The sequence below is a fragment of the Amphibalanus amphitrite genome, unplaced genomic scaffold (genome assembly GCF_019059575.1).
Source record: "Amphibalanus amphitrite isolate SeventyFive unplaced genomic scaffold, NRLGWU_Aamphi_draft 000038F_arrow, whole genome shotgun sequence".
NCBI classification, from domain to species: Eukaryota; Metazoa; Arthropoda; class Thecostraca; order Balanomorpha; family Balanidae; genus Amphibalanus; species Amphibalanus amphitrite.
Genome location: NW_024881534.1, coordinates 192,299 through 219,162, shown reverse-complemented (window position 1 = coordinate 219,162; position 26,864 = coordinate 192,299). Strand labels below are relative to the sequence as shown.

At 51.0% G+C, this 26,864-nt stretch overlaps 2 protein-coding genes across 6 annotated transcripts; both read right to left on the bottom strand.

The window, feature by feature from the left end:
• Window positions 1-1,566: 1,566 nt before the first annotated feature.
• LOC122373580 (sulfotransferase family cytosolic 1B member 1-like) lies at window positions 1,567-4,706 on the bottom strand. 2 transcript variants are annotated; one of them, XM_043351800.1, is made up of 4 exons: window positions 4,493-4,706; window positions 3,646-3,953; window positions 3,076-3,355; window positions 1,567-2,234 (listed from the first exon to the last, which is right to left on the bottom strand). In XM_043351800.1, exons 2-4 carry the CDS (start codon window positions 3,951-3,953, stop codon window positions 1,803-1,805), a joined length of 1,020 nt encoding a protein of 339 aa, XP_043207735.1. In that variant the 5' UTR covers window positions 4,493-4,706; the 3' UTR covers window positions 1,567-1,802. The 2 variants fall into 2 exon arrangements, with proteins under 2 accessions (XP_043207735.1, XP_043207742.1); XM_043351807.1 differs by lacking the exon at window positions 4,493-4,706 and adding an exon at window positions 4,196-4,217.
• Window positions 4,707-5,873: 1,167 nt separating this feature from the next.
• LOC122373563 (sulfotransferase 1E1-like) lies at window positions 5,874-26,576 on the bottom strand. Of its 4 annotated transcripts, none has more exons than XM_043351783.1 (5): window positions 26,438-26,576; window positions 8,634-8,726; window positions 7,942-8,249; window positions 7,155-7,440; window positions 5,874-6,524 (listed from the first exon to the last, which is right to left on the bottom strand). In XM_043351783.1, the coding sequence occupies exons 3-5, from the start codon at window positions 8,247-8,249 to the stop codon at window positions 6,090-6,092; spliced, it is 1,029 nt and encodes a 342-aa protein (XP_043207718.1). In that variant the 5' UTR covers window positions 8,634-8,726; window positions 26,438-26,576; the 3' UTR covers window positions 5,874-6,089. The 4 variants fall into 4 exon arrangements, with proteins under 4 accessions (XP_043207718.1, XP_043207700.1, XP_043207710.1 ...); XM_043351765.1 differs by lacking the exon at window positions 26,438-26,576 and adding an exon at window positions 18,165-18,292 and having other exon boundaries at window positions 8,634-8,756; XM_043351775.1 differs by lacking the exon at window positions 26,438-26,576 and adding an exon at window positions 18,165-18,292.
• Window positions 26,577-26,864: the final 288 nt, after the last annotated feature.

Genomic DNA, 26,864 nt, shown 5'->3' with positions numbered 1-26,864 from the left:
TTTTGGACGTACTTTCGAATGCCGCTTACTGCGTGTCGCTAAGTGACCCAGGAGCCGAGTTAGAGGGGAGGAGGGGGGATGTTCAAACTCTTTTCAGCAGGGCGTAGAAATCCAGGACCCCCGCGGGGCGTGGGAGAAGGAACAACATGTTTGTTGTTCTAGCTATAGAAGCCAAAGCAAATTATAAACAAAGAAAATTATAAGTGAGGAAACATACAGCGCTTCTTACTGAAGAAACATGAATTAAAAACGGATGAAAGAAACAGAAACACACAGGGGTGGTTGATTACTGAAAAATGAGTCATTTTAGGTGGTTTTAAATATGTAACAGCATCCATGACAAAATTAACAAAATTCATATCCAGCTCCGCATACTTACCCACCCTAAGGGCCGCACGGTAGTGAAAACGGTGCCCAGAGCTGAGAGTGATGTGCCGCTAACGCCACAATAAGGCTGAAGGTGGCGCTGCTTGCGCCGAGTACCGGCTTCTGCACCTCTTGGGCTGCAGCTCTGCAGGTTTTGAGTAGCAGTTGGTAGTGATAGCTCTGCTACTTTTTGGTAGCAGCTGTGCTGTATCAGCAACAGCAGCTCTGCCGGTACAACAGCTCTGCTAGAACCGGACAGGCAGGATCCTGACACCGAGCAGCAGCTGTTCTGGGAGTGCCGCTGTCTGCCGGCCGTGCTGCAGGCACTGGACGACACTCAGTGGCTGCAGGTGGTACACTGGACGACACCCACCAGGCACGAGGTGCTAGTGGGGTGCTCAGAGGCCCGCCGACGAAGCGCACCACGGCGGAACGTTATTGGTCGCCAGCCTGCCGCTCCCACGGCGCGTCATCGCGGCACACATACATAGGTACCTATACACAGCACGTGCAGTGAACACCTATGGCAGGCCGACAAGCCCCCAATGAGCTGCTGTGGACAACAACACACGGTGGGGGTGCCCCGCCCCAAACTGGAGGCTATTGACACGACCTGGTAAGTACCTACTCCCCCTGGTCAGACCCGCTGCTTGCAGCCGAAGTAGAATACAATAGAAATGATGAAAATGAATCTTGGTTACGCTGTCTTTCGACATATCATAGGTCACATTTGCATACATGCCTACTTCTTGGACCTACCCAAGGACCCACCTACCTAATATAATTCGCTATTCATCATCTACTTTGTTCTTTATTTTGTGATTTATTTATCTAATATTCGTTTGCATATTCAAATGTTTAATGATGGTTCATGAGCTTTTTCATTAGAGCAATTAGAATGTTATATAAGGAAACATTTACCGCTGATGTCGGGTATCCGTCGCCCTCACCATTGCCCTGGTACTTCCAAGACTTGCCGTGCGATGGCGCCACTGAGGAGGTGGCCTTACGGCGCCACCTGCGTCAGTAAGTGGGAGATACCTACATTCTTTGGCAGACGAGTTGGAGAAGTCGGGATACTTACTGATAATTTGTTCTCTTTAGCTCATTTTGAGATTCTAACCATGTTGGTTTGGCATTAGTTCAGGGTGAAATAACACAGCATTAGCATGAGGTGCAAGTGTCCCGAATAGCGACAACTCTGTATTTATCCGTGTATTGATCTTCACATTCGTCAATTCTAGGCGACCATTTGGTACGTCATATAAAAATGATGAGTACGTAAGTACATGGACAATAACATTGCATCGTAACTCACGTTATCTGGACAGCACGCCCACCATTAACTCAATTTGGAAGAGCTTCATTCCATACGGTACCTATGTCATAGCTTCCTACTGATGTGGTACTACGCAAAGCTAGTTCATAACAGTAGCCTAATCCTGCTTATCAAGCTCCTCTACATATTTGAGATCGGTGCCCTTCATTTTCTGCGCCATCCACTTGTCGAACTTCTCCGTCATCTCAGGGGTGAAGTGGTTCTTCCAGTCACCCGTCTTCCCCTTCCTGATGAAGCTGCCCTGGTCCTTGTTGACCATACCGTGCGTCGATTTTTCCATGTTGACGTACGGGTTCTTTTTGAAGTTGTCGATGTGCAGGTGGCTGGCCAGCTTGTCGATCTGCTCCTCGCTGTAGGACTTGCCGAGGAAGGCCGCCACCTTTCGGAGCTGCGCCCTCAGGTCCTTCTTCATGTCCTCGAAGAAGAGGAAGCACATGTTGGGGTGGTGTCGTAGGTTCCACGCCTCGATCATGTGCTCGATGAACGGAGTCTCCACGATGGTCTCGTTCATAAAGTGCTCCACGAAGAGCTGAAAAACAAACAAACACTCCATTCAGCGACAAAAACTCGACGAGAATTGGACGGAAGCAGACGAAAGCAGCTTCCCGAGAGTGGACTCTGATCCAGCCATCGGTCTATGGCGTTATACGAACACTTTCTCAGGCAATTAAAAACTATTTTGCACGCATTGCCGGTGACAGCATGTTGCTGGAATAGGTATACGTAATGTTTTCCATTCATCCAACACTCCAAGGCAGCATTTAGCATGATTTGTTTTTTTTTTATATAGTTTCGGTTTTTATAGCAAATATCTGCTCCCCTGCCACATATGTACCAGGCTCACGTTTGTTAAGAAACTATTACATGGTAGGGTGAAGTACCTATTCGTAAAACTAAATTTTGTCTTGAAAATACATGGGTTTAGCTGAAAGCAGTTCGGTGTAATAACTAAGATTCTTTCTTCGAATCATTTCTAGTGTTGTATTGTATGGTATTGTATTGGACCTAATCGTGGCAAACCGATCCATCCGAAAATGACTATTTTTGGCTGCGGAGTGAAGTGTTCATTCTACTTTCAAGGCAATATACCAGCGTTACCGGAGTTTGAGTGGGACTATCCGTATCTTACAGATTGACCACAGTCCAAATACGATGCTTCAAGAGCGCACGGACGCACACACTGGTCAGTGGTCACTCATCACTATCTGCGGGTACGAGGATCATTGGTGCATTTTTTTAAACTTCTTGGCTCTCGTCTGTTTTTTCTTCAATTTTGCACATACATAAGCTAGCACATTTACCTACTCGACTCATCCAACGAACCGACGACTCTTTTTTTGTCTGCCGCCGAGCCTCCATATATCACCCACCTCCAGGTCCCCGAAGTATCCGTGCCCGCGCAGCAGCCGGTTGTGATGGTAGTAGGAGACACACGCGTCCTTGGGGTTCCTGGCCACGTACACCACCTTGCACGTGTCCAGGAGGCGCGGGTTGTTCAGCGACATGGGCAGGTGCGACTTGACGAAGCGCGGCGAGGGGCGGTTCGGGTCTCCGCCGAACTTCTTCACGTCCATCGGAGGGGCGCCGGCGGGCGCCATTTTGGCGTGGCCATCCTGGTCCAAAATGGCACCGATCTCGATGAAGTTCCATCTGTGAGCAAGTAATGTTCATTATCCATGATAACATGCGTGCAGGAAACGGTTAGCATGCGTGATGGTGTCTTATTGCTTGAACCAGTACATCCCTAATGACATGAATCTTAATGAAATTCTTTTACATCGTCACTTAACATGAACAGAAGTAAAATTATCGTTTCTTATATAACGAACTACTAACTGATCAAGGATAACTTATTGTTCTTAATCGAGAGAACGTCCATTTTCAAGTAAGAAAAAAAAAAACGTTAAGTATCAAACGTTATATTTTAGGCCGGCACTCACCTGTCAGGCATAAGGGGTGTCTTGGCTCCCTCGTAGTCCAGGTCGTTGGCGATCAGCCAGATCATCTCCTGACTCCAAGTGGTCCCACACTTTGGAGGCGTCACCACCCAGACGTCACGAGGGTCCAGCGGGTAGTTGTACAGATTCTCCATTTCCTCTTCGGTCACCGACCCCGCCAGCTTGAAGTTCCAGTGGTTGCAAGAGGCGAGTCCATTCGGATAGCCCTCGAAGTCTTTGGCGATCTTTTTCTGTACATCGTCTTCAAGAGGACGGATCTTGAAGGGAAACGGAATTCGTTCAGAAGACATCTGTGAAAATCATGTGCTAATATTATGGCCTGGAATAAATTGCGTGCAATTCTATGTAACAGAGAAAAATTAGGCACCATTTCTATAGGGTGGATCGCCGAAAGCGCAAGGATGCGTTCTTATAGACTGACGAAATAACATCGTAAAAGGTATTCGTAGATAAACCGGCTCACGCTTTTCTACAGACCATTGTTTGCATATTTTGAGACTCTGTTCTAGATATTTCTGCATTGGTTTGGTACCTGTCATTTTTATCTTTGTTCAGCTACTGCTGAGCGGAGCTCTATCAAGCACAGTCATCGACGCAGTTCTTTTCCTGAAATTATTAACTTACAGGGTAAGACAGCATATCAATTGCTTCGTCGCAGTTCCTTTCAAAGTACCTGCCAGTGTTTGATTTCTCCGAAAACTGAGCTACTTAACTCACATTTAGTTATATAATAATATATAACAATATAGCTTCATTATTGAAAACATGCCTGTTACCAATTTTAAGTCACTTCATAAAGTGATAAAATAGGACGATATATTATACTGACCCTGGCGGTTGTCTGTCGGCTCCTCGCTGGTGACTGTTCCCCTGTCTGGTCTCTGGTAGCCACTGTCTGGGGGCGTACCTCTCTCCCGGCTCTGTCAGAGGACGCTGCTCTCCGGCGGCGGCCCGTCTCCGTCTGACGGGGCTCCGAGCCGGCGCTAGTGTGACCCTGAGCTCCGATAAACGCCCAGCGTCGCCGCCAGTCACGGTCCCTCGCCCCGGTACACGAGTACCGTCAACCTGACTCGACTCGCACCGAACGTGCCCAGTCATCACGACTGTAGAAACGAGTTGGAGTGGAAGGGCCAGGAAGGGGGCGGGTCCGTGGTTCAATCGCCAGAGATACATAGTTTCATCCGCGCGTGGTGTGGCTCCGCTCGCGTACGTATTGGGGGGGGGGGGGGGGGCGTAGTGAGGTGTTCAGTATCGCATATGATCGCTCAAACTGTTTTTCACTCGCTGTTAGTGTCTGTCGCAAATCCCGCTACATTTGATGTTACATACGACCATGCGATCGCGGACGGCGACAAGTTGATAGCTGTCGCTAGCTGATATTGTGGAGTTAGTGGGAGGCAAATAAGACACTCGTTAAGATTATGCTTTATCTTACCCAGCGGTAACGTTAGCGAGACCAAGCTGCTGACGCAATCTTCCGGAGGTCATATACTTTTTTTACTGATGTAATGAAAACGGTGCCGCAGTGAGCCGCCGAATTTGAGACAGAGACCTTGCTTTGAGAAGAAGTCGACAAAATTTCGACAGGTGTATCCAAAGCCCTTTTTTCTTTCCCTTTTCACTGCATGATTGCCATTCTTAGGTACAGTGTGTGCATTTGGTTTCATCACACATTCACTCATCTCCGACATCTTCACTCAGATTTATGCTAAGATAAACTTGACATACAGAATAATCTTCCATTTCTCACAGGTTGTACGGTGCTAAGATTAGTCTTGCCGCTTTACACATGGGTCAGTTGACACAGCTGTGTCTGTGTCTGTGTCCCCACTACGTTCTCTATATACATACAAGCTAAGCGGCCAACTTGCACATTGCTGGAACGACGCTCAGCATACATGTCCTAGGTTCAAGGTTGCAATATAAGGTTAGAATGGAAGACGATAGGATTTGATGTAAGGACACAGTACCACAGTATTGTTTATGAGAACTTCGAATAACACTTATGAGCCTCTTATATGTGGACTATAAATATTGCATTGTTACTCGTGTACTGCACATGATCATGGATTGCTTCGTAGTCATGTCCAACCATAATTACGTCAATAATAATAAATCATAATCAATAAATTCCTTTTCACGCAAAATTAATTAGGTTACACGGTCATGGTAATAGCATGTCAGTAACTGATATATACCTATAACTGGTATACAAGTGATGTACCAATGTATTTTTATTACACAGTATTTACTATACAGTCCTCTATCACACTACTCCATAACACAGTCCTTATACATGTAAGTCATCTAAGTCATGTGTTGGCTCTTCTCAAAAGACCCTAAGCTCCAATCAATTGATCCCTTCCTTGTTTCAAAACTCGTTACGATGATGCATGCTCTCCTCATACACAGAACTAAATCCGTCTCTAATCCTGATGATCCAGCTCCTCCACGTATTTGAGGTCGCAGCCTTTCATTTTCTGCGCCATCCACTTGTCGAACTTCTCAGTCACCTCGGGGGTGAAGTGGTTCTTCCAGTCGCCTGTTTTACCCTTGCGGATAAAAGACCCGCGGTCAGTGTTAACCGCTCCAGACGCGTTGATGTGCTCCATGTTGACGTAGGGGTTCTTTTTGAAGTTGTCGATGTGCAGGTGGCTGGCCAGCTTGTCGATCTGCTCCTCGCTGTAGGACTTGCCGAGGAAGGCCGCCACCTTTCGCAGCTGCGCCCTCAGGTCCTTCTTCATGTCCTCGAAGAAGAGGAAGCACATGTTGGGGTGATGTCGCAGGTTCCACGCCTCGATCATGTGCTCGATGAACGGTGTCTCCACGATTGTCTCGTTCATAAAGTGCTCCACGAAAAGCTGAAACACAACAACGCACAGAAACATCGATAAATGCAAGAGAGCATGCGAAACAGGCCCCAAATCACTTTTGAAATGTTTTCTCAATGCGTGTTTTCAGTCGTTCTTACCTTGCAAAAGATTAAACCTAAGTAACCTTTTAATTATCAGCACTTCATAGCGCAGAAAACGGTAGCTGTGGAACACCTTCAATTAAGGGGGGCACTGCCAACTTTTGTTCCCGTTCTTTCCATGCAACGCCCATAGGGCTAATGTTAAAATGCCAAAACCAAAGGGGGGGGGCACGGTGCCCCGGTGCCCTCCCCGTTCCGCCACCAATGGCAGAAAATGCATTTATCGAACTATTTTTGCCTACATTCGAGAATGAGGGCAGAAGGAGAATAAACTATGCAGAAAATAAACATAAAATGAATGCAAAAATAAAATATAAACAGAAAATGCTCGTATGAGTTGGCTGTACTGAATAATTGCATCATTCTGTAGATACATGCATTTCTGTAGCGCACCGTTCCAAACACCCAGAATCATCTGAAATGTCAGACCGAAGACAACACTTCAAATTACTTCACTGGTGACCGCTTTACATTTAAATCCAACAAGTAGGTAAGAGCCATCGTCTGTTCTCCTCACCTCGAGGTCCCCGTTGAAGCCGCAGTCACGGAACAGCCGGTTGTGGTTGTAGTAAGAGACACAGGCGTCCTTGGGGTTCCTGGCCACGTACACCACCTTGCACGTGTCCAGGAGGCGCGGGTTGTTGAGCGATATGGGCAGGTGCGACTTGACGAAGCGCGGTGAGGGGCGGCTCGGGTCGCCAGTCAGGTCTTTGACGTCAAAGGCAGCGTCCGAGGCGCCCTGCGGGACTGTTTTGGCCAAACCCTCCATGTCCATGATGGCTGCGATTTCGATAAAGTTCCACCTAAAAACACAGGGCAACGTGCGGGAGTTACGAAAAACACAACGAAAACAGATTGAGGCAAACAATGGAGGGGATGAAGGAAGAGAAAAATGAAATGAGAGCAGGAGAGAGAGAGAGAGAGAGAGAGAGAGAGAGAGAGAGAGAGAGAGAGAGAGAGAGAGAGAGAGAGAGAGAGAGAGAGAGAGAGAGAGAGAGAGAGAGAGAGAGAGAGAGAGACAGAGAGAGAGAGAGAGAGAGAGAGAGAGAGAGAGAGAGAGAGAGAGAGAGAGAGAGAGAGAGAGAGGGAGGGAAAGAGGGATTGTGAATATGATTCGCTGATCAAGTTCGGTGAGCGGCGGCCGGCAGGTGACCATAAATCGATAGAAAAACATTACTTTGTGCCTAAACACATTTAGCACATTAGAACATTTTAGCAGCATTTAGCAGCACTAAGCACATTTAACATTAAATGTGCCTTAAACAACTGAGTCATACGGGTGAATGGCTGAAAACGTTGAGTACCTGTCAGGCATCAAGGGTTTTTTGGCTGCCTCGTAGTCAAGGTCGTTGGCGATAAGCCAGATCATCTCCTGACTCCAAGTGGTCCCACACTTTGGAGGCGTGACCACCCAGACGTCACGAGGGTCCAGCGGGTAGTTGTACAGATCCTCCAGTTGCTCTTCGGAGGCTGTCGCTGACAGCTTGAAGTTCCAGTGGTTGCAAGAGGCGAGACCATTCGGATAGCCCTCGAAGTCTTTGGCGATCTTCTTCTGTACATCGTCTTCAAGAGGACGGATCTTGAAGGGAAATGGAACTCGTTCAGAAGACATCTGTGCAAAAAAAGCTTTTAATAATCGTTGCATTAATGAAAAATGCCGAACAGTCGCCCTCGCATTTTTATTCATCCTGACCTCTCATTGACATTTATACAGGTACCATTCATATTTATGATTTATACTTGATCACAAAGCTGTTCTAGCGTTTTGTTTAGATGCCTATGGACTTCCATATCATCTTTGTCATTACCTATCTTTCCAAAACATACGTTTTCGCACTAGCCTTATTTTTGCGCTATTATTCAAACGTAGCGTCATTTGGTAGTAATCGTCGTTCTGGTAAATCCTCGAATGAACTCATCTACCATGCAATCTGGGCTTTAAAGTGAGATCGTGCCAGCATCCTCGTAGCAAAAGCGGGGAGTAGTAGGTACTGACCTTTCCAGGCGTGTGTCAGGCCGGTGTCGTACGCCGGACGCTCCTCACTGGTCCCCGTGCGGCTGCTCTCTGGTGACCGGCGAGGAACGCACCCTGATGAGACACCACGCCGCCGCGGTGACCCTGAGTTTCGATAAACCAGCAGCGGCGCCGCCAGGGCCACAGTGACCGTGAGCCCGCTGAATTGGCGACGCCTCTCGGGCGGGGCCAATTGTGCCAGGCAGCACCGCTCGCCGCTGCACTGAGTAATCAGAGGCTCCGCGAATTCTCATGGCCCTCGGGTATTGTCGTGGTTGTGGTAAATATCTACAAGCCTCTGATGGTTGTCTGGACCTGACTTGATCCGATATATCAGATGCACGTTGCATATATAATACATTTTTCTGGAATAAAAGGAAGGCCAAATTCGAAATTATCTGCCGTTTCGGGATCAGACTCCCTCATACGTCAGCCGCTATAAAAAGGCCAATCGGACGGACGAGGACTTATCCCGGCAGTTGCTGGGGTATTTCGTCACCCACCGTTTGCTGGGGGGGGGGGGGGGGCGTTAAACGCCCCCAGCCGATAACTCGAGAACCAATAGGCGCAGCGAAACGCACGAGGCGGCAAACGAATGAACGCGACGAGACACTTCAGATGAATACTTTAAAGTTGAATTTTGAGGTCACAGGTCGGGTCAAGGTCAGGTCAAACACCTGAAATCGGACTTTCAGTAGCATGGATTTCAAGACTTCGCAATGGGCGCCTCTCGTCAGTAACTCTGTCAAAACGGTGCACAATCCATCATATAAGGCCTACAGGAGTGTCAGCTCCATGTAGGGATCAGTCAAGCATAGGTCAGGGTCAAGGTCAGGTCAACCGGGTAGGCACATATCCCCGAAAATCAAAACTGATATTCGCAGCCTGTGACACATGTTTTCTGGGTAGTTTGGGGCGTAGAACACGATGGTGACATTCATTTTATCATATGTGTACGTGTTTGGCTCAAAAAGTTCAATTTAAGAAATGCATGTATCAGGGTCGTGAAGTAGTCACGAGAAATTGCCAAGATTCAGTTCAAGATTTTGGAAAATGCGGAACGATAATCAATAATCGAAGATAGCCATTTGATTGTTCATGGGATTGGCAGTCTAACGGCGTTTACGGCATGTCTGTATGTCTATTCTGTGATTTTATATGATTTTTTGAACATATGCCGTTTTTGGTCGAAAACTCAGAAATCATGACGTCACTAAAACCTCGATATCTCAAACATTTCCGACCGATTATCTTGAAACTTTGTCACAATAAACTTCAATCAATTCCCTACAGGTACACAAAATTTGGCGCGCCTGCGGCGCGCCGTTTTTATGCCATGGCCCGGCGAAAAAAGTGGGGGCGTTTAACGCCCCCCCCCCCAGCAACTCGCGGGTTAAGTCGACAAATGGTCGAAATGGGCGACAAATACGAGATGCCGATGGAGGCGATACAATGCATTGTGCACGAGTGTTCGAGGGGCACAAAAGGTTTGCGAGTGAACGAGTTGACGTGGTGGATGACCCGAAGTCTGGAAGTCCTACAACATCCAGAAATGAAGAAAACAACCACGAGCCTGTTGAGGATTATCAAATGACAGATGTGACATATAAGTGCATGTATGGCCTAAATTTTTGAATTCATTTTAAAAGAGATAAAACGCAAAAATTACCCAACGTTTCGCATTTATTGCTTAGTCATGGGTGTCATTAGTCATATGTCACATAAACCACGAGCCTGATGCACAAAGATCGCAAACGGAAAGGATGCTGGCTGAGGGGCTAGGAATGGGAAGAGAGTCGGTGAGTGCCATCCTCACGGTGGATTTGGGCATGAAGAAGATAAGAGGTTGCCCAAAGTGTTCTCCAATGATCCAAAGGCTCGCTGTGTGGACGTGACACGGTAGTCTTTGAGCAGCCGGAGGGCAGCCCACAGTGGAACCCAGAGTGAAACATCACCCGTACTCGCCAGATCTAACACTATGTGACTTCTGGCTGTTCCCGAACACCAAGGGTGTCCTCAAGGGCTCACTTTTTGAAGAGGTTGAAGACATACAAGAGCACGTGACATGGGGTACTGCAGGGGGATTAGAGACACACTTGTGTAAAGAAGGATAATGGGCCAGCAAAAGCGAAACTTCGCTCAGATAGTGCTGAAATGCTACGCATCACTATAATATAGGTAATCGGTGTGTAGATGCTGAGCCATGTCCCCGGCGGACACAGTCTCGTTTCTTTTTGGTCACACCTCGTAAAGTCGACACCATCAACAATGAGAGCCACCAAATGTGCGGGGTTGTTGAATGCTCTCCAGCAAGGGCCACTGACTGGGAACGCTGGCAGCTCATGGCTAATGGTCATGACCGGTCATCGCCGTAGATGACTGTCTCACTGGTCTTGGAGACGTCTGGTCCAGCTCCAGAGACAATGGCGGCCCATGATCATTGGTCATTGGTTTTCACCGACCGGTCATGACCTGACTGCAGATGACCGTAGTTCGGCTAGAGCTGGAAACATTTGGTCCGATTTTGCCGATGCCCGCGTCGAGCGGAATCGAGTTGACGTAAAGACATATCAATATGCCATTTATTAGACGCGATTTAAGTGAGCTATGGTACGGTGATCGGGTAGTTCAATGTGCCTGCCACCAGAGCTCACGGCGATCGGTTCAATGGTAGTTAGCTGACGCCACACCCGCCAGATGACGCCTCGATCGGCTGATACTCAGCTCAAGACACGCCTCGCCCTGGCGGCCCCCGATGAGGCAGTCCGGATAGCGACCAAACCACCCCTCTAGAGCCAAAACGGCAACTTTGCACTGGAAAACTACGTCCAGATAAATTGTGTCACACTTTCCACTCAACTACATTTGTTTTCAGACTTTGCCATGACCCCCCCCCCCACACACACAAAAGCTGGACCATTGTTGGTCCGGCTCAAACAACAGTGATTCAAAATATTCCAGTGAAATACATAGAGGTATACCGAGTAGTGAGTACTGTAAAGCACTGGCACTGCTGGCAGTTACTGGCGACGGAGCACAATCACAACAGCAAGCACACAGACCAAAGCGGCTAAAAACATCAAATCCTTTCTCTCAGCCTCCTTAGTTTGCGGTGGAGCCTCCAGATTCTCACGCTCACCCCTGAAGGGTTTGTTGTTCTGTTCTCTCTCGCTGACGGACATCTTGTCCCTGTCAGCTATCGCCTTTATTAACTTACTCATCGTATCGGCTTCATCTTTTGCCTGATTTTTCTGCTGTAGCTCCATTTGAAGTTTCATCAGCTGGAGAACCATGCTTTCTTTTTCCATGCTCATTTGATGCTCCCTCCGTTCTGCGTTAGCCCTTTCGGCTGCTACCATTTCCCAAGCCTTTTCGTCTGCCTTGTTTGTTGTCCAAGTTTGATACCCAACAATAGTCGCCGCGATCACTAAACAAATAATGAAAACGTTCATCATCTGTTGTCTGTTTTGTTCGAAAACAGCCATCATTTGTAGCCTGTTTTGTTCTTGTGACTCCCTGAACATTTGTGCTGTTTTCACGAACATTTCTGCCTGCTGTTTCTGGGCATTTTTCATGGCAATCTCTTTGTCTTTCATTATCTTTTCCAATTTCTCTATAGACATGTATGCAGTGCCTTCCCTCTGTAACATTGTTTCTGTCTCGTCCGCAGGACTAGATATGTCCAACATTCACTGAATTCCGAATACAGAATATCGAAATGGCGCGCATGCCTATCTATGTTGGACATATCTTAATTTGCAATCAAGCATAACGTCGAAACCCGAGCCTCGAACCATGGCAACAGCCTGCCCATTCAGCGGCTGTGAATACGTCGTCGCTGCAGATACCGCACCTATCGTGGTCGTACAACTTCTTCAAATGCACCAGTCCGAGGCCCATACCCGGCCTACAGTGAGCATTACTGCCGAAAAGGTCACCAGACCGCGCGTGACAGCTGCCGGATCCAGCGAGGACTGGGAGTATTTCACCAGCCGATGGACGGAGTACAAGAAAGCCACCGGACTCACCGATACAGACTGCGTCATCCAGCTGCTTGAATGCTGCGACGAAGGCCTCCGCAGGGACCTCACCAGATTCTCGGGGGGCTCCCTCTCATCCAAGGACGAACAGACTGTCTTGGCCGCAATGCGAAGTCTCGCCGTCCGCGAGGAAAACCTCGCAGTGGCTCGCGTCCAGCTCCACAACATGACGCAGGAGCACGAAGAGCCGGTCAGGGCGTTCGCCGCTCGTCTTCGCGGGCAGGCGGCTGTCTGTAAGTTTCACGTCACCTGCGAATGCGGACGGGTCGTCAGCTACCAGGATGAAGTCACACGCGATACGCTCGCCAGGGGGCTAGCGGACAGGGATATTCAACTGGACCTCCTCGCCCAAGGCCAGACACCGATCCCCCTGGAAGAGACCATTCGTTTCGTCGAAGCAAAAGAGGCTGGTAAGCGATCCGCTCAGACGCTGGGTCAGTCTCAAGGTGTGGCCGCCGCCCGCAGCCAGTACCGGCGAGCGAAAGCGAGCATCGGCGAGCAGGAGCGGCGAGTATCAGCTGGCGATGCTGGCCGTCAACAGAGTTCAGTCGCAGGACCGGCCGACGTCTGCCAATATTGTCGTCGGACAGGTCATGGCGTAAAAGCCTCTGTCGCGGTTCGCGCTAAATCCTGTCCCGCCTACCGCAGCCAGTGCCGTCATTGCAGACGCCGGGGCCACTTCACCGAGGCCTGCCTGCAGCGACAGGCAGCCGGTATCGCGACTACACATCCGGAGGGCGATGATGACGCTCCCAGTGACGCTCTCTGTAGCCTCAGAGACTCAACGCACGACACGGTAGCTTCATGCACCGCCGCAGCCATGCGGCACCACATGTACGACGACATCACCCAGAGCTGGTGTCAGCAACCCAGCCAGCCCCAGCCGTCGATTAAACTGGACCTCTCGCTCCAACCGGCCGATTACGGCGCCCTGGGCCTCCAGTGCACGGTCAGCCAGGCCACCATCACTCAGGAAGTCATCGCCGACACAGGCTGTCAGAGCTGTCTGGCGGGCATCTCTCTCATGCGACGCCTTGGCGTCACGGAGGCTGACCTCGTCCCGACGTCCCTGAGGATGCACGCAGCAAACGGCGATCCCATCGACATCCGCGGAGCGTTGATCCTACGTATATCCGGCCACCGCGACGGCATTCGGCGGGAGACTCGACAGTTCGTGTACATCACGCCGAACTGCGACACCATGTACCTCAGTCGAGATGCCTGTCGTGACCTCGGCATGATCGACGCCGCTTTCCCCGCTGTCGGGCTCGCGTCTATCTCCGCGGATGGGATCGGCATCGACGAGTACAACGCATGTTCCTGTCCTCGCCGTCAGACGCCTCCGCCTAAGCCAACAGAGCTACCTATGCCGGCAACGGAGAGCAACGTCGACGCCCTGCGTCAGTGGCTGGCCGACTATTACTCTGCGAGCACGTTCAACACCTGTGAACATCAGCCACTCACGCCGATGGACGGTCCACCCCTGCGCATCATGCTCAGACCTGACGCCGAGCCAGTGGCCCACCACAAGGCTATCCCAGTACCACTGCACTGGCAGACGGAGGTCAAGGCCGCCCTGGATCGCGACGTGCAGCTGGGGGTCATCGAGCCCGTACCGATTGGTGAGCCGGTGACCTGGTGCCACCGGATGGTCGTCGTCTCCAAGAAGTCGGGAAGCCCTCGCCGTTGCGTCGACCTTCAGCCCCTGAACCGCTGCGCCGCAAGAGAGACGCATCATACCCCAAGTCCCTTCCACCAAGCCCGGTCTGTGCCGAGGTCGACCTACAAGACGATACTGGACGCCTGGAATGGCTACCATTCGGTGCCCCTACACGAGGAAGATCGACACCTCACCACTTTCCTGACCCCTTGGGGCCGATACCGTTACTGCGCGGCACCCCAGGGCTACATCTCCAGCGGTGACGGGTACACGCGCCGCTATGACGAGATCGTGATGGCGGCAAACCTGTCACACGACTGCTACACGAAATGCATCGACGACACCCTTCTCTGGGGAGACAGCATCGAGGAGGTGTTCTGGCGCACTGTGGAATGGCTGGACATGTGTGGCCGTTCCGGCATCACGCTGAACAGCGAGAAGTTTGTCTTCGCCCAGAAGACAGCGGAATTCGCTGGGTTTGAAATCACGCCTGACACAGTCCGCCCGTCTCATGCCTTCCTTCAGAGCATCACCGAGTTCCCCACTCCCAGGAACCTGACAGACGTCCGCGCGTGGTTCGGGGTCGTCAATCACGTCGCCTACGCATTCGCCATGGCGGATGCCATGCTGCCGTTCCGGGAACTCCTGAAGCCCGGCAAGTTCACGTGGACGGATGAACTCCAGGCACTGTTCGACATGTCGAAACGGACCATCGTCGAGGAGGTCACGAAGGGTGTCCAGATCTTCGAGACAGATCGCCCAACCGTCCTGGCCACCGACTGGTCCCGTACTGGTATCGGTTTCTGGTTACTCCAGAAATACTGCACATGCGCCGGTCGGTCACCACTCTGCTGCGCTGAGGGCTGGAAGACCACGCTGGTGGGAAGCCGCTTTACATCCGGCGCTGAATCTCGGTACGCCCCGGTCGAGGGCGAGGCGCTGGCAGTGGCCGACGCCCTCGAGAAAACGCGCTTCTTCGTGCTCGGCTGCAGCGACCTCACGGTCGTTGTTGACCACAAACCCCTCGTGAAGATTTTCGGGGACCGATCACTGGTCGACCTGCCCAACGCCCGTCTCCGTAATCTCAAGGAAAAGACCCTCCGGTTCAGATTCGACATCAGCTATCTCCCCGGAGTCAAGAACCGCGTTCCCGACATCGCGTCCCGGTACCCAACCGGCGCTCCCATCGGCATAAGCCTCTCCGACGACGTCACCGTCGACGATGCTGGCGAGGTAGCGGCAGCCGCCATCACCACGATCCGGTCTGTCACCTGGGACCGCGTGAGGGACGCAACGGCAGGCGATCCGTCGATGATGCGACTTCTCGAACTGATCGAGGGAGGGCTACCAGCCCACCGCCACGAGATGCCTGAGGAGCTCCGAGAGTATCATTCGCTCCGTGATGGCCTATACACCAGCGACGGCATCATCCTGTATGATCAGCGAATCGTCATCCCACCCAGCCTCCGCGAGGAGGTGCTCCAGAGTCTCCACGGTGCGCACCAAGGGATCGGCATGATGCTCGCGCGCGCGGCCGTAAGCGTGTACTGGCCCGGCATCACGTCAGCTATTCGGCGCGCCCGTGAACGATGCCACACGTGCAACCGGAACGCCCCATCGCAGCCATGGGCCCCACCCGAGGACATCAGTTACCCAGAGTACCCGTTCCAGCAACTATGCGCGGACTACTTTACACACTGCGGCCGTACGTACCTCGTCATCGTTGATCGTTATTCTAACTGGCCAATCGTTGAGAGAGCACAAGATGGCAGCGCAGGCCTCCGAGACTGTCTCTACCGCGTCTTCAGCACATTTGGCATCGCTGAGGAGCTGACGAGCGATGGCGGGCCGGAGTTCACTGCCCACGAGACACAGGCGTTTCTGGCCGACTACGGTGTTCGTCACCGCCGCTCCTCTGTGGCATTCCCACACGCGAACTGTCGCGCTGAGGTTGGCGTCAAAACCGTCAAACGCATGATCGAAGGCAACACAGGTGACAACGGGGAACTGAACGTGCGACGCTTCCAGCGCGCCATGCTGAACTACCGCAACACTCCCGACCCCACGACAGGGCTGTCGCCGGCCCAATGCGTGTTCGGTCGTCCGGTGCGAGACTTCATCCCGATACCCCCCGGTCAGTACCGTCCTCATCCCACGTGGCGCGAAACCCTGAGTGCTCGTGAGGAGGCACTCCGGAACCGCCACATGCGGGACCACGAACGCTGGTCCGCACATACGAGGCGACTACCTCCACTGACCGTCGGTGATGCCGTCCGCCTCCAAAACCAAATCGGACGATATCCCAGGAAGTGGGACAAAACTGGCCGCGTCGTGGAGGTGCGACAACATAACCAGTACATGGTCCGGGTCGACGGCAGCGGCCGAATGACATTGCGCAACAGGCAGTTCCTGCGCAAATACACTCCGGTTGTTCCGGCTCGTCGTCAGCACACCCGAATGGACGAACTGCTCGACGACTTCCGCCGACATCCAACACGCGTGTCACAGTCGCACGCGAACTCTGGACTGACGCCACCCACTTCTCCACCTGCGGCGCAACCCCCCGGCTCTCCGACTCCAGTGGTCGGCCAGATGCCGGCGACGCCGCCGCGGGCGCCCCGTGGCAGGCCCCCGACACCGCGTCCACCCGCGCCATCGCCGCCTGTGGTGTTATCCCCGCGCGAGCGAGATGCGTCGCCGCCCCTTGTGTCCCCACAGTGTGTGACGCCGTCACCGTCCATGTCGACTTCACCACCACATCGCGTGTCCCCGCATGCGTTGTCGCCCGGTCATGCCACGCCGTCGCCGCCGGCCATGCCGCCCCCTGCCGCGCCAGGCTCGCAGCCGCTGAGAGATACTGAACCCGACCGTCCCCGTCGCAGTGATCGCCCGCGCCAAATGCCGATCCGCTATCGCGACCCCAATTTCACGCGCTGACTGTGCCACTGACTCCCTATCATTGTCAAACTCGGCAGTTGTTTGCGATGTTCGGATATGTTCCGCGTTTAGTGTTTGATCGTTGTCCCGGCTCGTTTTCCAGCCGGTCCACTCGTTCTGGTTGCCTAGAAGCTGTGTTTTGTTGCCCCCTGGGCTATTTGTTTGTTCGCGCTCCCGTGAATGCGACCCGTCGTTTGGCCTTTCGGCGTCGTTTCGTTACGGCACCCTTCAATCTATGCCAATCTATGTAAGTCTTTGTTCCCGGCCGGCAAAGACTGGGGGGAGATAGACATGTATGCAGTGCCTTCCCTCTGTAACATTGTTTCTGTCTCGTCCGCAGGACTAGATATGTCCAACATTCACTGAATTCCGAATACAGAATATCGAAATGGCGCGCATGCCTATCTACTCTAGGCTGATTTCATGCTCACGGGTCTTTGCTTTTGCTATTGCGATCTGCTTGTCCGCTTCTGCTTTTTCTTTACTCTTTCCATTACCCATGGTCGCAGCGAAATGGACGTGTTTTTAAAAATAAACAATATAGCTACTGAACTGCAAGATCTAGTGTTAGGTAGCCTTGAAAAGTGAATCGGTCCCTGAAAACAAATAAAAAGATGAGAAATGCGACAATAGTCGAACCATATATATGTAGAACCATAGATACCTAACATGAATCAGCATATGGTAGAACATATGAATGGGTAATCAGCAAACTCGGCTTTGATTACCATCCGTAGGTATACTTATCCTTACTGTTATGCTTCTAGCCATTAGTTTCGTATACCGTGGAGCGCTAGGGGACGCTGTAGGTATAGACATAAAGCACAGGCATAGTATGTATATACATTAGGACACAGTCTCTATCAAATTTCTCACCTTTTTTAGATAACTGCCACTCCTCTCACCACTCACTGTACAGTAACACCCAAACAGCGTACTTCACCGGTACGACGGTGGCTGCAGGAATGGAGCCCTCCACAGTCTGAGACGCTGTGAACTCCTCTGATTCACGCTCGGAACCGACGTCAGGTCTGTTGATATCGCTATCGCTAGACAGAGGCGAGCCGAGCAGTTACACCACCCGACAGCTACACTGCTACCCATTTGAGGCCGCCTGGCCGCCTGAAATGGGCCCCCCAATTCGAATGGGGGGGAGTGCACGGGCCCGTGTGCGCCCTTTTGATGGATGGTATGACAACTCGTTTTCGTCCTCAAGGTTTGCTGATAGCTGATACATAAAGCTGCGACTGTGTGTCAAGAGCACCTGCCGGACCAGGAAATGTGTGCAAATAATTATTTCCTCCACAGATCATTCAGCATATCTGCTATAAAACTGAGTAAACTGTGCTCCGGAACAAGTGCGCCACAAGCCCGTCGCCTGTGCTACCGTCGCGTCGCCTCTGCGGGTGTTTATTCTGTCAGCTATAGGGGAAGTCCCCTGGCCCCCCGCGGTGTACCGCTGTGCAGCGCTCTCTGGCTCGATGGAGTCCGTGGAGAGGTCTCACATCAGCCACAGAAGTTAGGTACAGATAGTCATCTATTCTGAATATCCCCAAACTGTTTGCTATTGAAATAGACTCCAATGGATTTCAATTGGTATTATAACTTCTATAGCGAGTTACGACACTCGTGTCGCTACTGACCGAACCTCTTTTTGAACATGTTCACCGTGCAGGTACGTGACAGGCTGAATTATATTCTAGGGCTTAGAGAGGTCGTCGACGTCTTAGAGAGGCGTCGACAAATGTTGTGAGCCGTTCGATATTCATTACAACGATGAGAGCCGCCAAATTTGTGGTAGTGTGTTGGATGCTCCCCAACAAGGGCCACTGAATGGGAACGCTGGCAGCGCATGACCAGTGGTCATGACCGGTCATCGCCGTGGATGGCTGTCTCACTTGTCACAGAAACGTCTGGTCCAGTGACAACGCAGGCCAGGGGCGGATCCAAGGGGGGGGGGTCACATGGGTCATGGCCCCCCCTTGAGGCCCGGGGGCCCAAAGACCTGCCAGGGGCACCACCGGCCTATCAGGGGTATCACAGTCCTGACAGGGGCACCACAGGACCGCCAGGGGCACCACCGGCCTAGAAGGGACACCACGGGCCTGGTGCCCCTGGGCCCTGACAGGACTGTAACGCCCCTGACAAGCCTGAAGTGTCCCCGGCAGGCACGTGGTGCCCCTGACAGGCCTGAGGCGCCCCTGCAAGGCCGGTGGTGCCCCTGGCAGGCCTGTGGTGTCCATGGCAGGCCTGTGGTGCCCTTGCTAGGCCTCTGGTGCCCCTGACAGGCTTGTAATGCCCCTGGAAGGACTGTGGTGCCCCTGGGCCCTGACAAGCCTGAGGTGCCCCTGACAGGCCCGTGGTGCCCTTGTTAGGCCTGTGGTGCCCCTGGCAGGCCTCTGGTGCCCTTGCTAGGCCGCTGGTGCCCCTGGCAGGCCTCTGGTGCCCTTGCTAGGCCGCTGGTACCCCAGCGCCCGGAGAGGACTGGTGCCCCTGAAAAGTCTGAAGTGCCCCTCGGCAGGCCCGTGGTGTCCCTGACAGGCCCAAGGTGCCTCTGCGAGGCCGGTGGTGTCCCTGGCAGACCTCTGGTGCCCCTGGCAGGTCTGTGGTGCCCCTGGCAGGTCTGTGGCGCCCCTGGCAGACCTGTGTTGACTGGTGCCCCTGCTAGGTCGCTGGTGCCCCTCACAGACCTGTGGTGCCCCTGGGCCTTGACAAGCCTGAGATGCCTGGCTATGACAGGCTCGTGGTGCCCCTGATAGACCAGTGGTGCCCTTGCTAGGCCTGCAGTGCCCCTGGCAGGCCTCTGGTGCCCCTGCTACCCCTGCGCCCGGAGAGGACTTTGGTGCCCCTGAAAACCCTGAAGTGCCTCTCGACAGGCCCGTGGTGCCCCTGGACCCTGACAGGCCCAAGTTACCCCTTCGAGGTCGGTGGTGCTCCTGGCAGGCCTCTGGTGCCCCTGGCAGGTCTGTGGTGCTCCTGGCAGGCCTGTGTTGACTGGTGCCCCTGCTAGGCCGCTGGTGCCCCTCACAGGCCTGCGGTGCCCCTGGAAGGACTGTGGTGCCCCTGCCCCTAGGGGTGCTCATGGGGCCAACAGGCCCGTTGTGCCCCTGACAGGCCTGTCGTGTATACTTGCTAGACCTGTGGTGCCCCTGCTTCCTGGCAGGCCTGTGGTGCCCCTGGCGGGCCTGTGGCGCCCCTACAAGGCCGTAGGTGCCCCTGACAGGTTTGTGGTGTCCCTGGAAGGACTTTGGTGCCCCTGACAAGCCTGAAGTGTCAAGGACAGACCCTTTAGACGCCAGGGTCAAGTTCGTCGGACTGACGATTTGCTTACCTGATAACGTTCCTGGTAAGTACTCACTACTCAGCGTCCACAACATATATACACATAGCACATTCATATATACTTGCTTACAATTGGTAAATGTGGTTGTGGCTTAGAGTTAAGATACTGACTAAAAATAAAAAAAGAAAAGAAAAAAAAAACTGAAAATGGGGGCACCACCAAAATAAAGTGGACGAAATCCGTTGAGTTTTTAATTTTGGGTATAGGTAGGGGCACCACTTCGATTCATGACCCTCCCCTTGGAGTTTTCCTGGATCCGCCCCTGACGCAGGCCAATGGTCATGGACGGGCCCATTTACCGCACACACTGACGAGACGACGTTGTTCGACGCTGCACCGGCATTTTAATTGGTTTGAGTCACTGCCGTCATAAGGCCTGTTCAGTGTTCACATTCAGCTGTTGTGCTGTTGTCAGCCGAAATAGGCTCCGTCCACCGCTTCTGGCTGACGGAACTGTATAGGTACATTTGGCTGATGAGAAATGTCAGCGCTGGCTGGCTGTCTACAAATATGGCGTCATAAACAAATATTTCGTCTCATCTTCATGTTTTTTATTAATACAATATTTAAGCAATTAGATATATTATAAAAAACATTTCTTACAATATGCGAAAGTAATAATTATTTTTCTTGCATCTATAATTAGGTATAGTCTGGCTCTGGCGAACCTATGAAAGAATGGATTTAAAGTGCTGCGGTCGTTGATGCATGTGCATTTATATTGTGAGAGCATATATTTTCTGTCGCAACTTTTTCACACAAATTTCTCCGAACCATACATTTCAAGTGATCAAAACCCGTGCAAAGTGATTCAGGCGCTTTAACTCCGTTCTTTCTTAGGTTTACCAGACTATAATTATGAAAACAAATTTAGTGAATAGCGTCAACATGGCGTTAAAATTTCATTCATATGCAGTGCTCAAAATTTTCAAAATTTTTCTAAAATTTCAAAAGTAAAAAATTGGCACGTGATTTGTTTACATGCAGGCATTGACGAAGTGTCATTACGGAGCGAGCGAAGCGAGCGTAGCCTTTCGAGGCTTTTGCGAGGCTTATATCTCAGCAACCACTTGACCGATTTACACGCGGTAATTTTTGTAGCGTAGCTTCATTCCTTCTACCAAGTATTGGACTATTCCTGATGCATGTGGGCGACCCTTTATGCACGTGCCACGTGCAAAAAGAAGAGGTGTCCGTTTTGTAATTGTTGCAATATCTCGGTAACTACTTGGCCGATTGCGCTGAAAGTTGGCATGTAGGTAGGCACCTACTTGGCACTGCATATCCATGTGCCAGAGTTGGGGTGCTGCTGCGCGTGCGCACGTTCAGGGGTCGTTTCCAGATCTCGAGAACGGCTCGACCGATTGCGCTCAAATTTGGTATGTACACAGTTAGGGACCGGTTAGTAGGATGCCGTGCACAAGTCAGTTGGGACCCATTTTGCACGTGCGCACGTGCAGGGTGCCGCTTCCAGATCTCGAGAACGGCTGGGCCGATTGTGCCCAAACTTGGCACGTCGCTAGAGACCGGTTAGTAGGGTGCCGTGCACAAGTCAGTTGGAGGTACCCCCTCGCAATTTCGCACGTGCAAGGCCCACCCTCTCGCTCGCTCCGTTAGTCGCCCCAAAAGGCGTTATACTGGTTTCTAATCTTCCTCAGGTAAATGATTACGGAGCGAGCGAAGCGAGCGAAGTCTTTTCAATATAACGGAAAAATTTCAGGATGGGCGGCCCGGCTCGGCCGTCACGCTTTTGCGAGGCTTATATCTCAGCAACCACTTGACCGATTTACATGCGGTAGTTTTTGTAGGGTAGCTTCATTCCCTCTATCAAGTAGTGGACTATTCCCGATGCATGTGGGTGACCCCTTATGCACGTGCCACGTGCAAAACGAAGAGGTGTCAGTTTTGCAACAATTGCAATATCTCGGCAACTACTGGGCCGATTGCGCTAAAAGTTGGCATGTACATAGGCACCCACTAGGCAATGCATATCCATGTTCCACAGTTGGGGTGCAGCTGCACGTGCGCACGTGCAGGGGTCTATTCCAGATCTCGAGAACGGCTGAACCGATTGTGCTGAAATTTGGTACATCGCTAGGGACCGGTTAGTAGGGTGCAGTGCACAAGTTAGCTGGAGGTACCCCTTCGCAATTTCGCACGTGCAAGGCCCATTCTCTCGCTCGCTCCGTTGGTCGCCCCAAAAAGGCGTTTTATTGGTAGTAGTTCTTATTCGTTTCCGGCTACACTTAGGTAACAAAAATGTTAAAAAACATTTTTTAACCTTCGCCGGCCGAGGGGGGGGGGACGGGTGCCACCCCCCCATAGGGATTTTTCGCGATAGCTCCGAACACGCTAGCCGGATAGAGAGCTGAAACTTGGCATACCTGACCTTTGATTCAAGCCGGATCTTTTGACACCAACTGCATTTTCGGGTCAGGTCAGGTCACTGACCTATGACGTCATAAGTGAACCTCTGCACGGTCTTTAGATGTCGCAACTTCGCAACGCCCTCACTGCCAGAGGAGATGTCACAGGGAAATGAAACTTGCAGGATCTAGTATCCATTATGAGTTTCACAACTTGCATATCTCGGATTTTTCTTAAAGGTCATATGAGGTCAGGTCATTTTCGTGACCTCACCATTAGAAGTCAATGGGGAAAAATGAAAACTGCTATTCTGGCGCCGGGAACGATCTCCAACTACCTCAAGCACACAGAATCATGATTTGATGCACTCCTTGCAAGGTTAGGTGCGTCACTTTTGCATTGTTGACCTTGCGTGACGTCATTTATGACGTCATCAAGGTCATATTAGTTTTTCTGTCATCATGCCTCGCATCCTAATCTCTGCAGTCAGATCATAATCGCATCATACTACAAATTCTAAAAGCAGACCACATCACGTCCGTATCGCAGGAGACAGCCCCGCCACACCGTCCCAAGACCGAACAGGGAACTTTGGGCGCGCCCAAAAACTATTCCCACATACCTAAATTGAGTCAAACCTCCCGCTCAGCAATATTACCTACAAGTAAGATAGTTTATTTTGAGTTTCTCATCTTCCATAAAAAGAGGAAACAACAGAAAGCCACCACGCACACGCTTACGCACCCCCCCCCCCACCCCCACACACACTAATCCTAACTTTTCGCTCAAAAATGAACATTTCAACATTCCGTTGAAATACCTGCCGACTCCTGTCAAGGATTCGCACTACTACCTAGCTATTTACTGGCGACGGAAAGCAAGAACAGCAGCAAGCGCACATACCGAAGCGGCTAAAAACATCAAACCCTGACTCTCGGCCTCCTTAGTTTGTGTTGGAGCCTCCAGCTGCTCACGCTCACCCCTGAAGGGTTTGTTGTCCTGTTCTTTCTCGCTGGCCATTATCTTGTTTTTTTTTTCAGTAGTCAGCTTTCCTGCCTTATTCATCGTATCGGGTTCATCTTGTGCTTGTTTTTTCTCCTGTAGCATTTTCATCATCTGGATAATCATGTCTTCTTTTTCCATGCTCATTTGGTGCTCCCTCCTTTCTGCGTTAGCCCGTTCGGCTGCCACCATTTCCCAGACCTTTTCGTCTGCCTTGCTTGTTGTCCAAGTTTGATACAGAACAAAAATCGCTGCTACCCCTAAGAAAATAATGACAAAGTGCCTCATATCTCGTTTGGTTTCTTGGGCATCCCGTCTGTTTTCTTCTAAAATATGCATCAGCTGTTCTCTATCCTTTTCGAAAATACCCATCATCCCTCGTCTGTTTTGTTCCTGTGATTCCCTATACATTTGTGCTGCTTTCATGAACATTTCCGTCTGCTGTGTTTGGGAGTTCTTCATTGCATTCTCTTTGTCTTGCAGCATCTGCTCCATTTTCTCTAGGCTTATTTCATGCTCACGAACCCTTTCTTTTGCTATACCGATCTTCTCGTACGCCTCTACTTCTTCCTTACTCTTTCCATTACCCATGGCCGCAGCAAAATGGACGTCTTTTGAGAGCCCTTAACCCGCGAGTTGCTGTGGGGGGGGGGCGTTAAACGCCCCCACTTTTTTCGCCGGGCCATAGCATAAAAATGGCGCGCCGCAGGCGCGCCAAATTTTGGGTACCTGTAGGGAATTGATTGAAGTTTATTGTGACAAAGTTTCAAAAAAATCGGTCGGAAGATTTTTGAGATATCGAGGTTTTAGTGACGTCATGATTTCTGAGTTTTCGACCAAAAACGGCATATGTTCAAAAAATCATATAAAATCACAGAATAGACATACAGACATGCCGTAAACGCCATTAAACTGCCAATACCATGATCAATCAAATGGCTATCTTCGATTATTGATTATCGTTCCGCATTTTCCAAAATCTTGAACTGAATCTTGGCAATTTTTCGTGACTACTTCACGACCATGATACATGAATTTCTTAAATTGAAGTTTTTGAGCCAAACACGTACACATATGATAAAATGAATGTCACCATCGTGTTCTACGCCTCAAATTACCTATAAAACATGTGTCACAGGCTGCGAATATCAGTTTTGATTTTCGGGGATATGTGCCTACCCGGTTGACCTGACCTTGACCCTGACCTATGCGTGACTGACCCCTATATGGAGCTGACACTCTTGTAGTCCTTATATGATGGATTGTGCACCGTTTTGACAGAGTTTATGACGAGAGGCGCCCATTGCGAAGTCTTGAAGTCCATGCTACTGAAAGCCCGATTTCAGGTGTTTGACCTGACCTTGACCCGACTTGTGACCTCAAAATTCAACTTTAAAGTACTCATCTGAAGCGTCTCGTCGCGCTCTTTCGTTTGCCGCCTCGTGCGTTTCGCTGCGCCTATTGGTTCTCGAGTTATCGGCTGGGGGCGTTTAACGCCCCCCCCCCCCCCAGCAAACGGTGGGTGGCGAAATACCCCAGCAACTGCCGGGTTAAGGGCTTTTAAAAGTAAGCAATATATGTAGATACTTTACTGCGGGGTCCAGTGTTATGTAGCTTTGAAAAGTGAATTGATCCCTGAAAACAAATGAAAAGAGGAGAAATGTGACCATAGTCGAACCATGTCGAACATACCAATGGGTAATCAGCAAACTCGCCTTCAATGACCATCCATATACTTAGCTACTTTTATGCTTCTAGCCATATCATAGTCCCACGTATGTACTTACATACCGTGGAGCATACCGTGTGCATACCGTGGAGCGTTAGGGGACGCTGTATAGACATTAAGACAGGTACCGCCATCAGCAGACTGCGTGCAGGTAGGTATTGCTTTTTTTTCTCGACAAAACCGATAATAACTCAACTAGGCTATGTTATCAGTCGGTCGGAACTCACGGCAAATAGATGCGCCATGCTCCACTCCTTCGATTGGGTTTGGTTTTGGGTTTTCTCCTTCGAACTTTTGGGTTTTGTTGCCAAATTGGATGGAAAATGAATACGAAGATAATGCCAATCTAAGGTCTTGCGCGTCTTGCTGTTACTATTTCCGAGTGACCGGTAGCATAGCATTCGCGTTATTCTCGGGTTTGTCGAAAAAAGAATACCTACCACGCAGTTTGCTGAGGGTTGTACAATCTGTCTTAAAAGTACCGCGCAAAGTGGCGGTGGGTCCATCAAGCCTGACCGAGAAAGGGCCTGTTTTAATTTAAAAGTCACCGACCAATTGACCTAGGGAATGGATAAGGATGTCAGTTGCTTCAGTGACCCAAATTTAGCAGGCCCTTGCTCAGTCAGGCTCGATGGATCCACCGTCACTTTGCGCGGTACTTTTAAGACAGACTGTACATTAGGATACAGTCGCTACCAAATTTCTCACCTTTTTTAGATGACTGACACCCCTCTCACCACCACTCCTCCACCCACTGTACAGTAACACCCAAACAGCGTACTTCACCGGTCCGACGGTTGCTGCAGGAATGGAGCCCTCCACGGCCTCGGGCGCTGTGAACTCCTCTGAGTCACCTCCAGCCTGGCAGCAACTCTGTTGATATCACAATCGCTGCACAGGGGCGAGGCGAGTCAGCGTGGCTGAACGAATTCAAACGGATTATGGTTCATACTGAGCTGAAAGCTGAGTGATGATATGGCAACTCGTTTTCGTCGAGGCTTGCAGCTGGGTTCTACATACCTACAGCTACGATTGCGCATTGATAGCATCTGCCTGACCAGAAACGTACATACAATTTTTTCTTCTTCTTAAAAGATCATGCAGTATGCTGTAAAACGAAGCCGCTCGTGCTCCG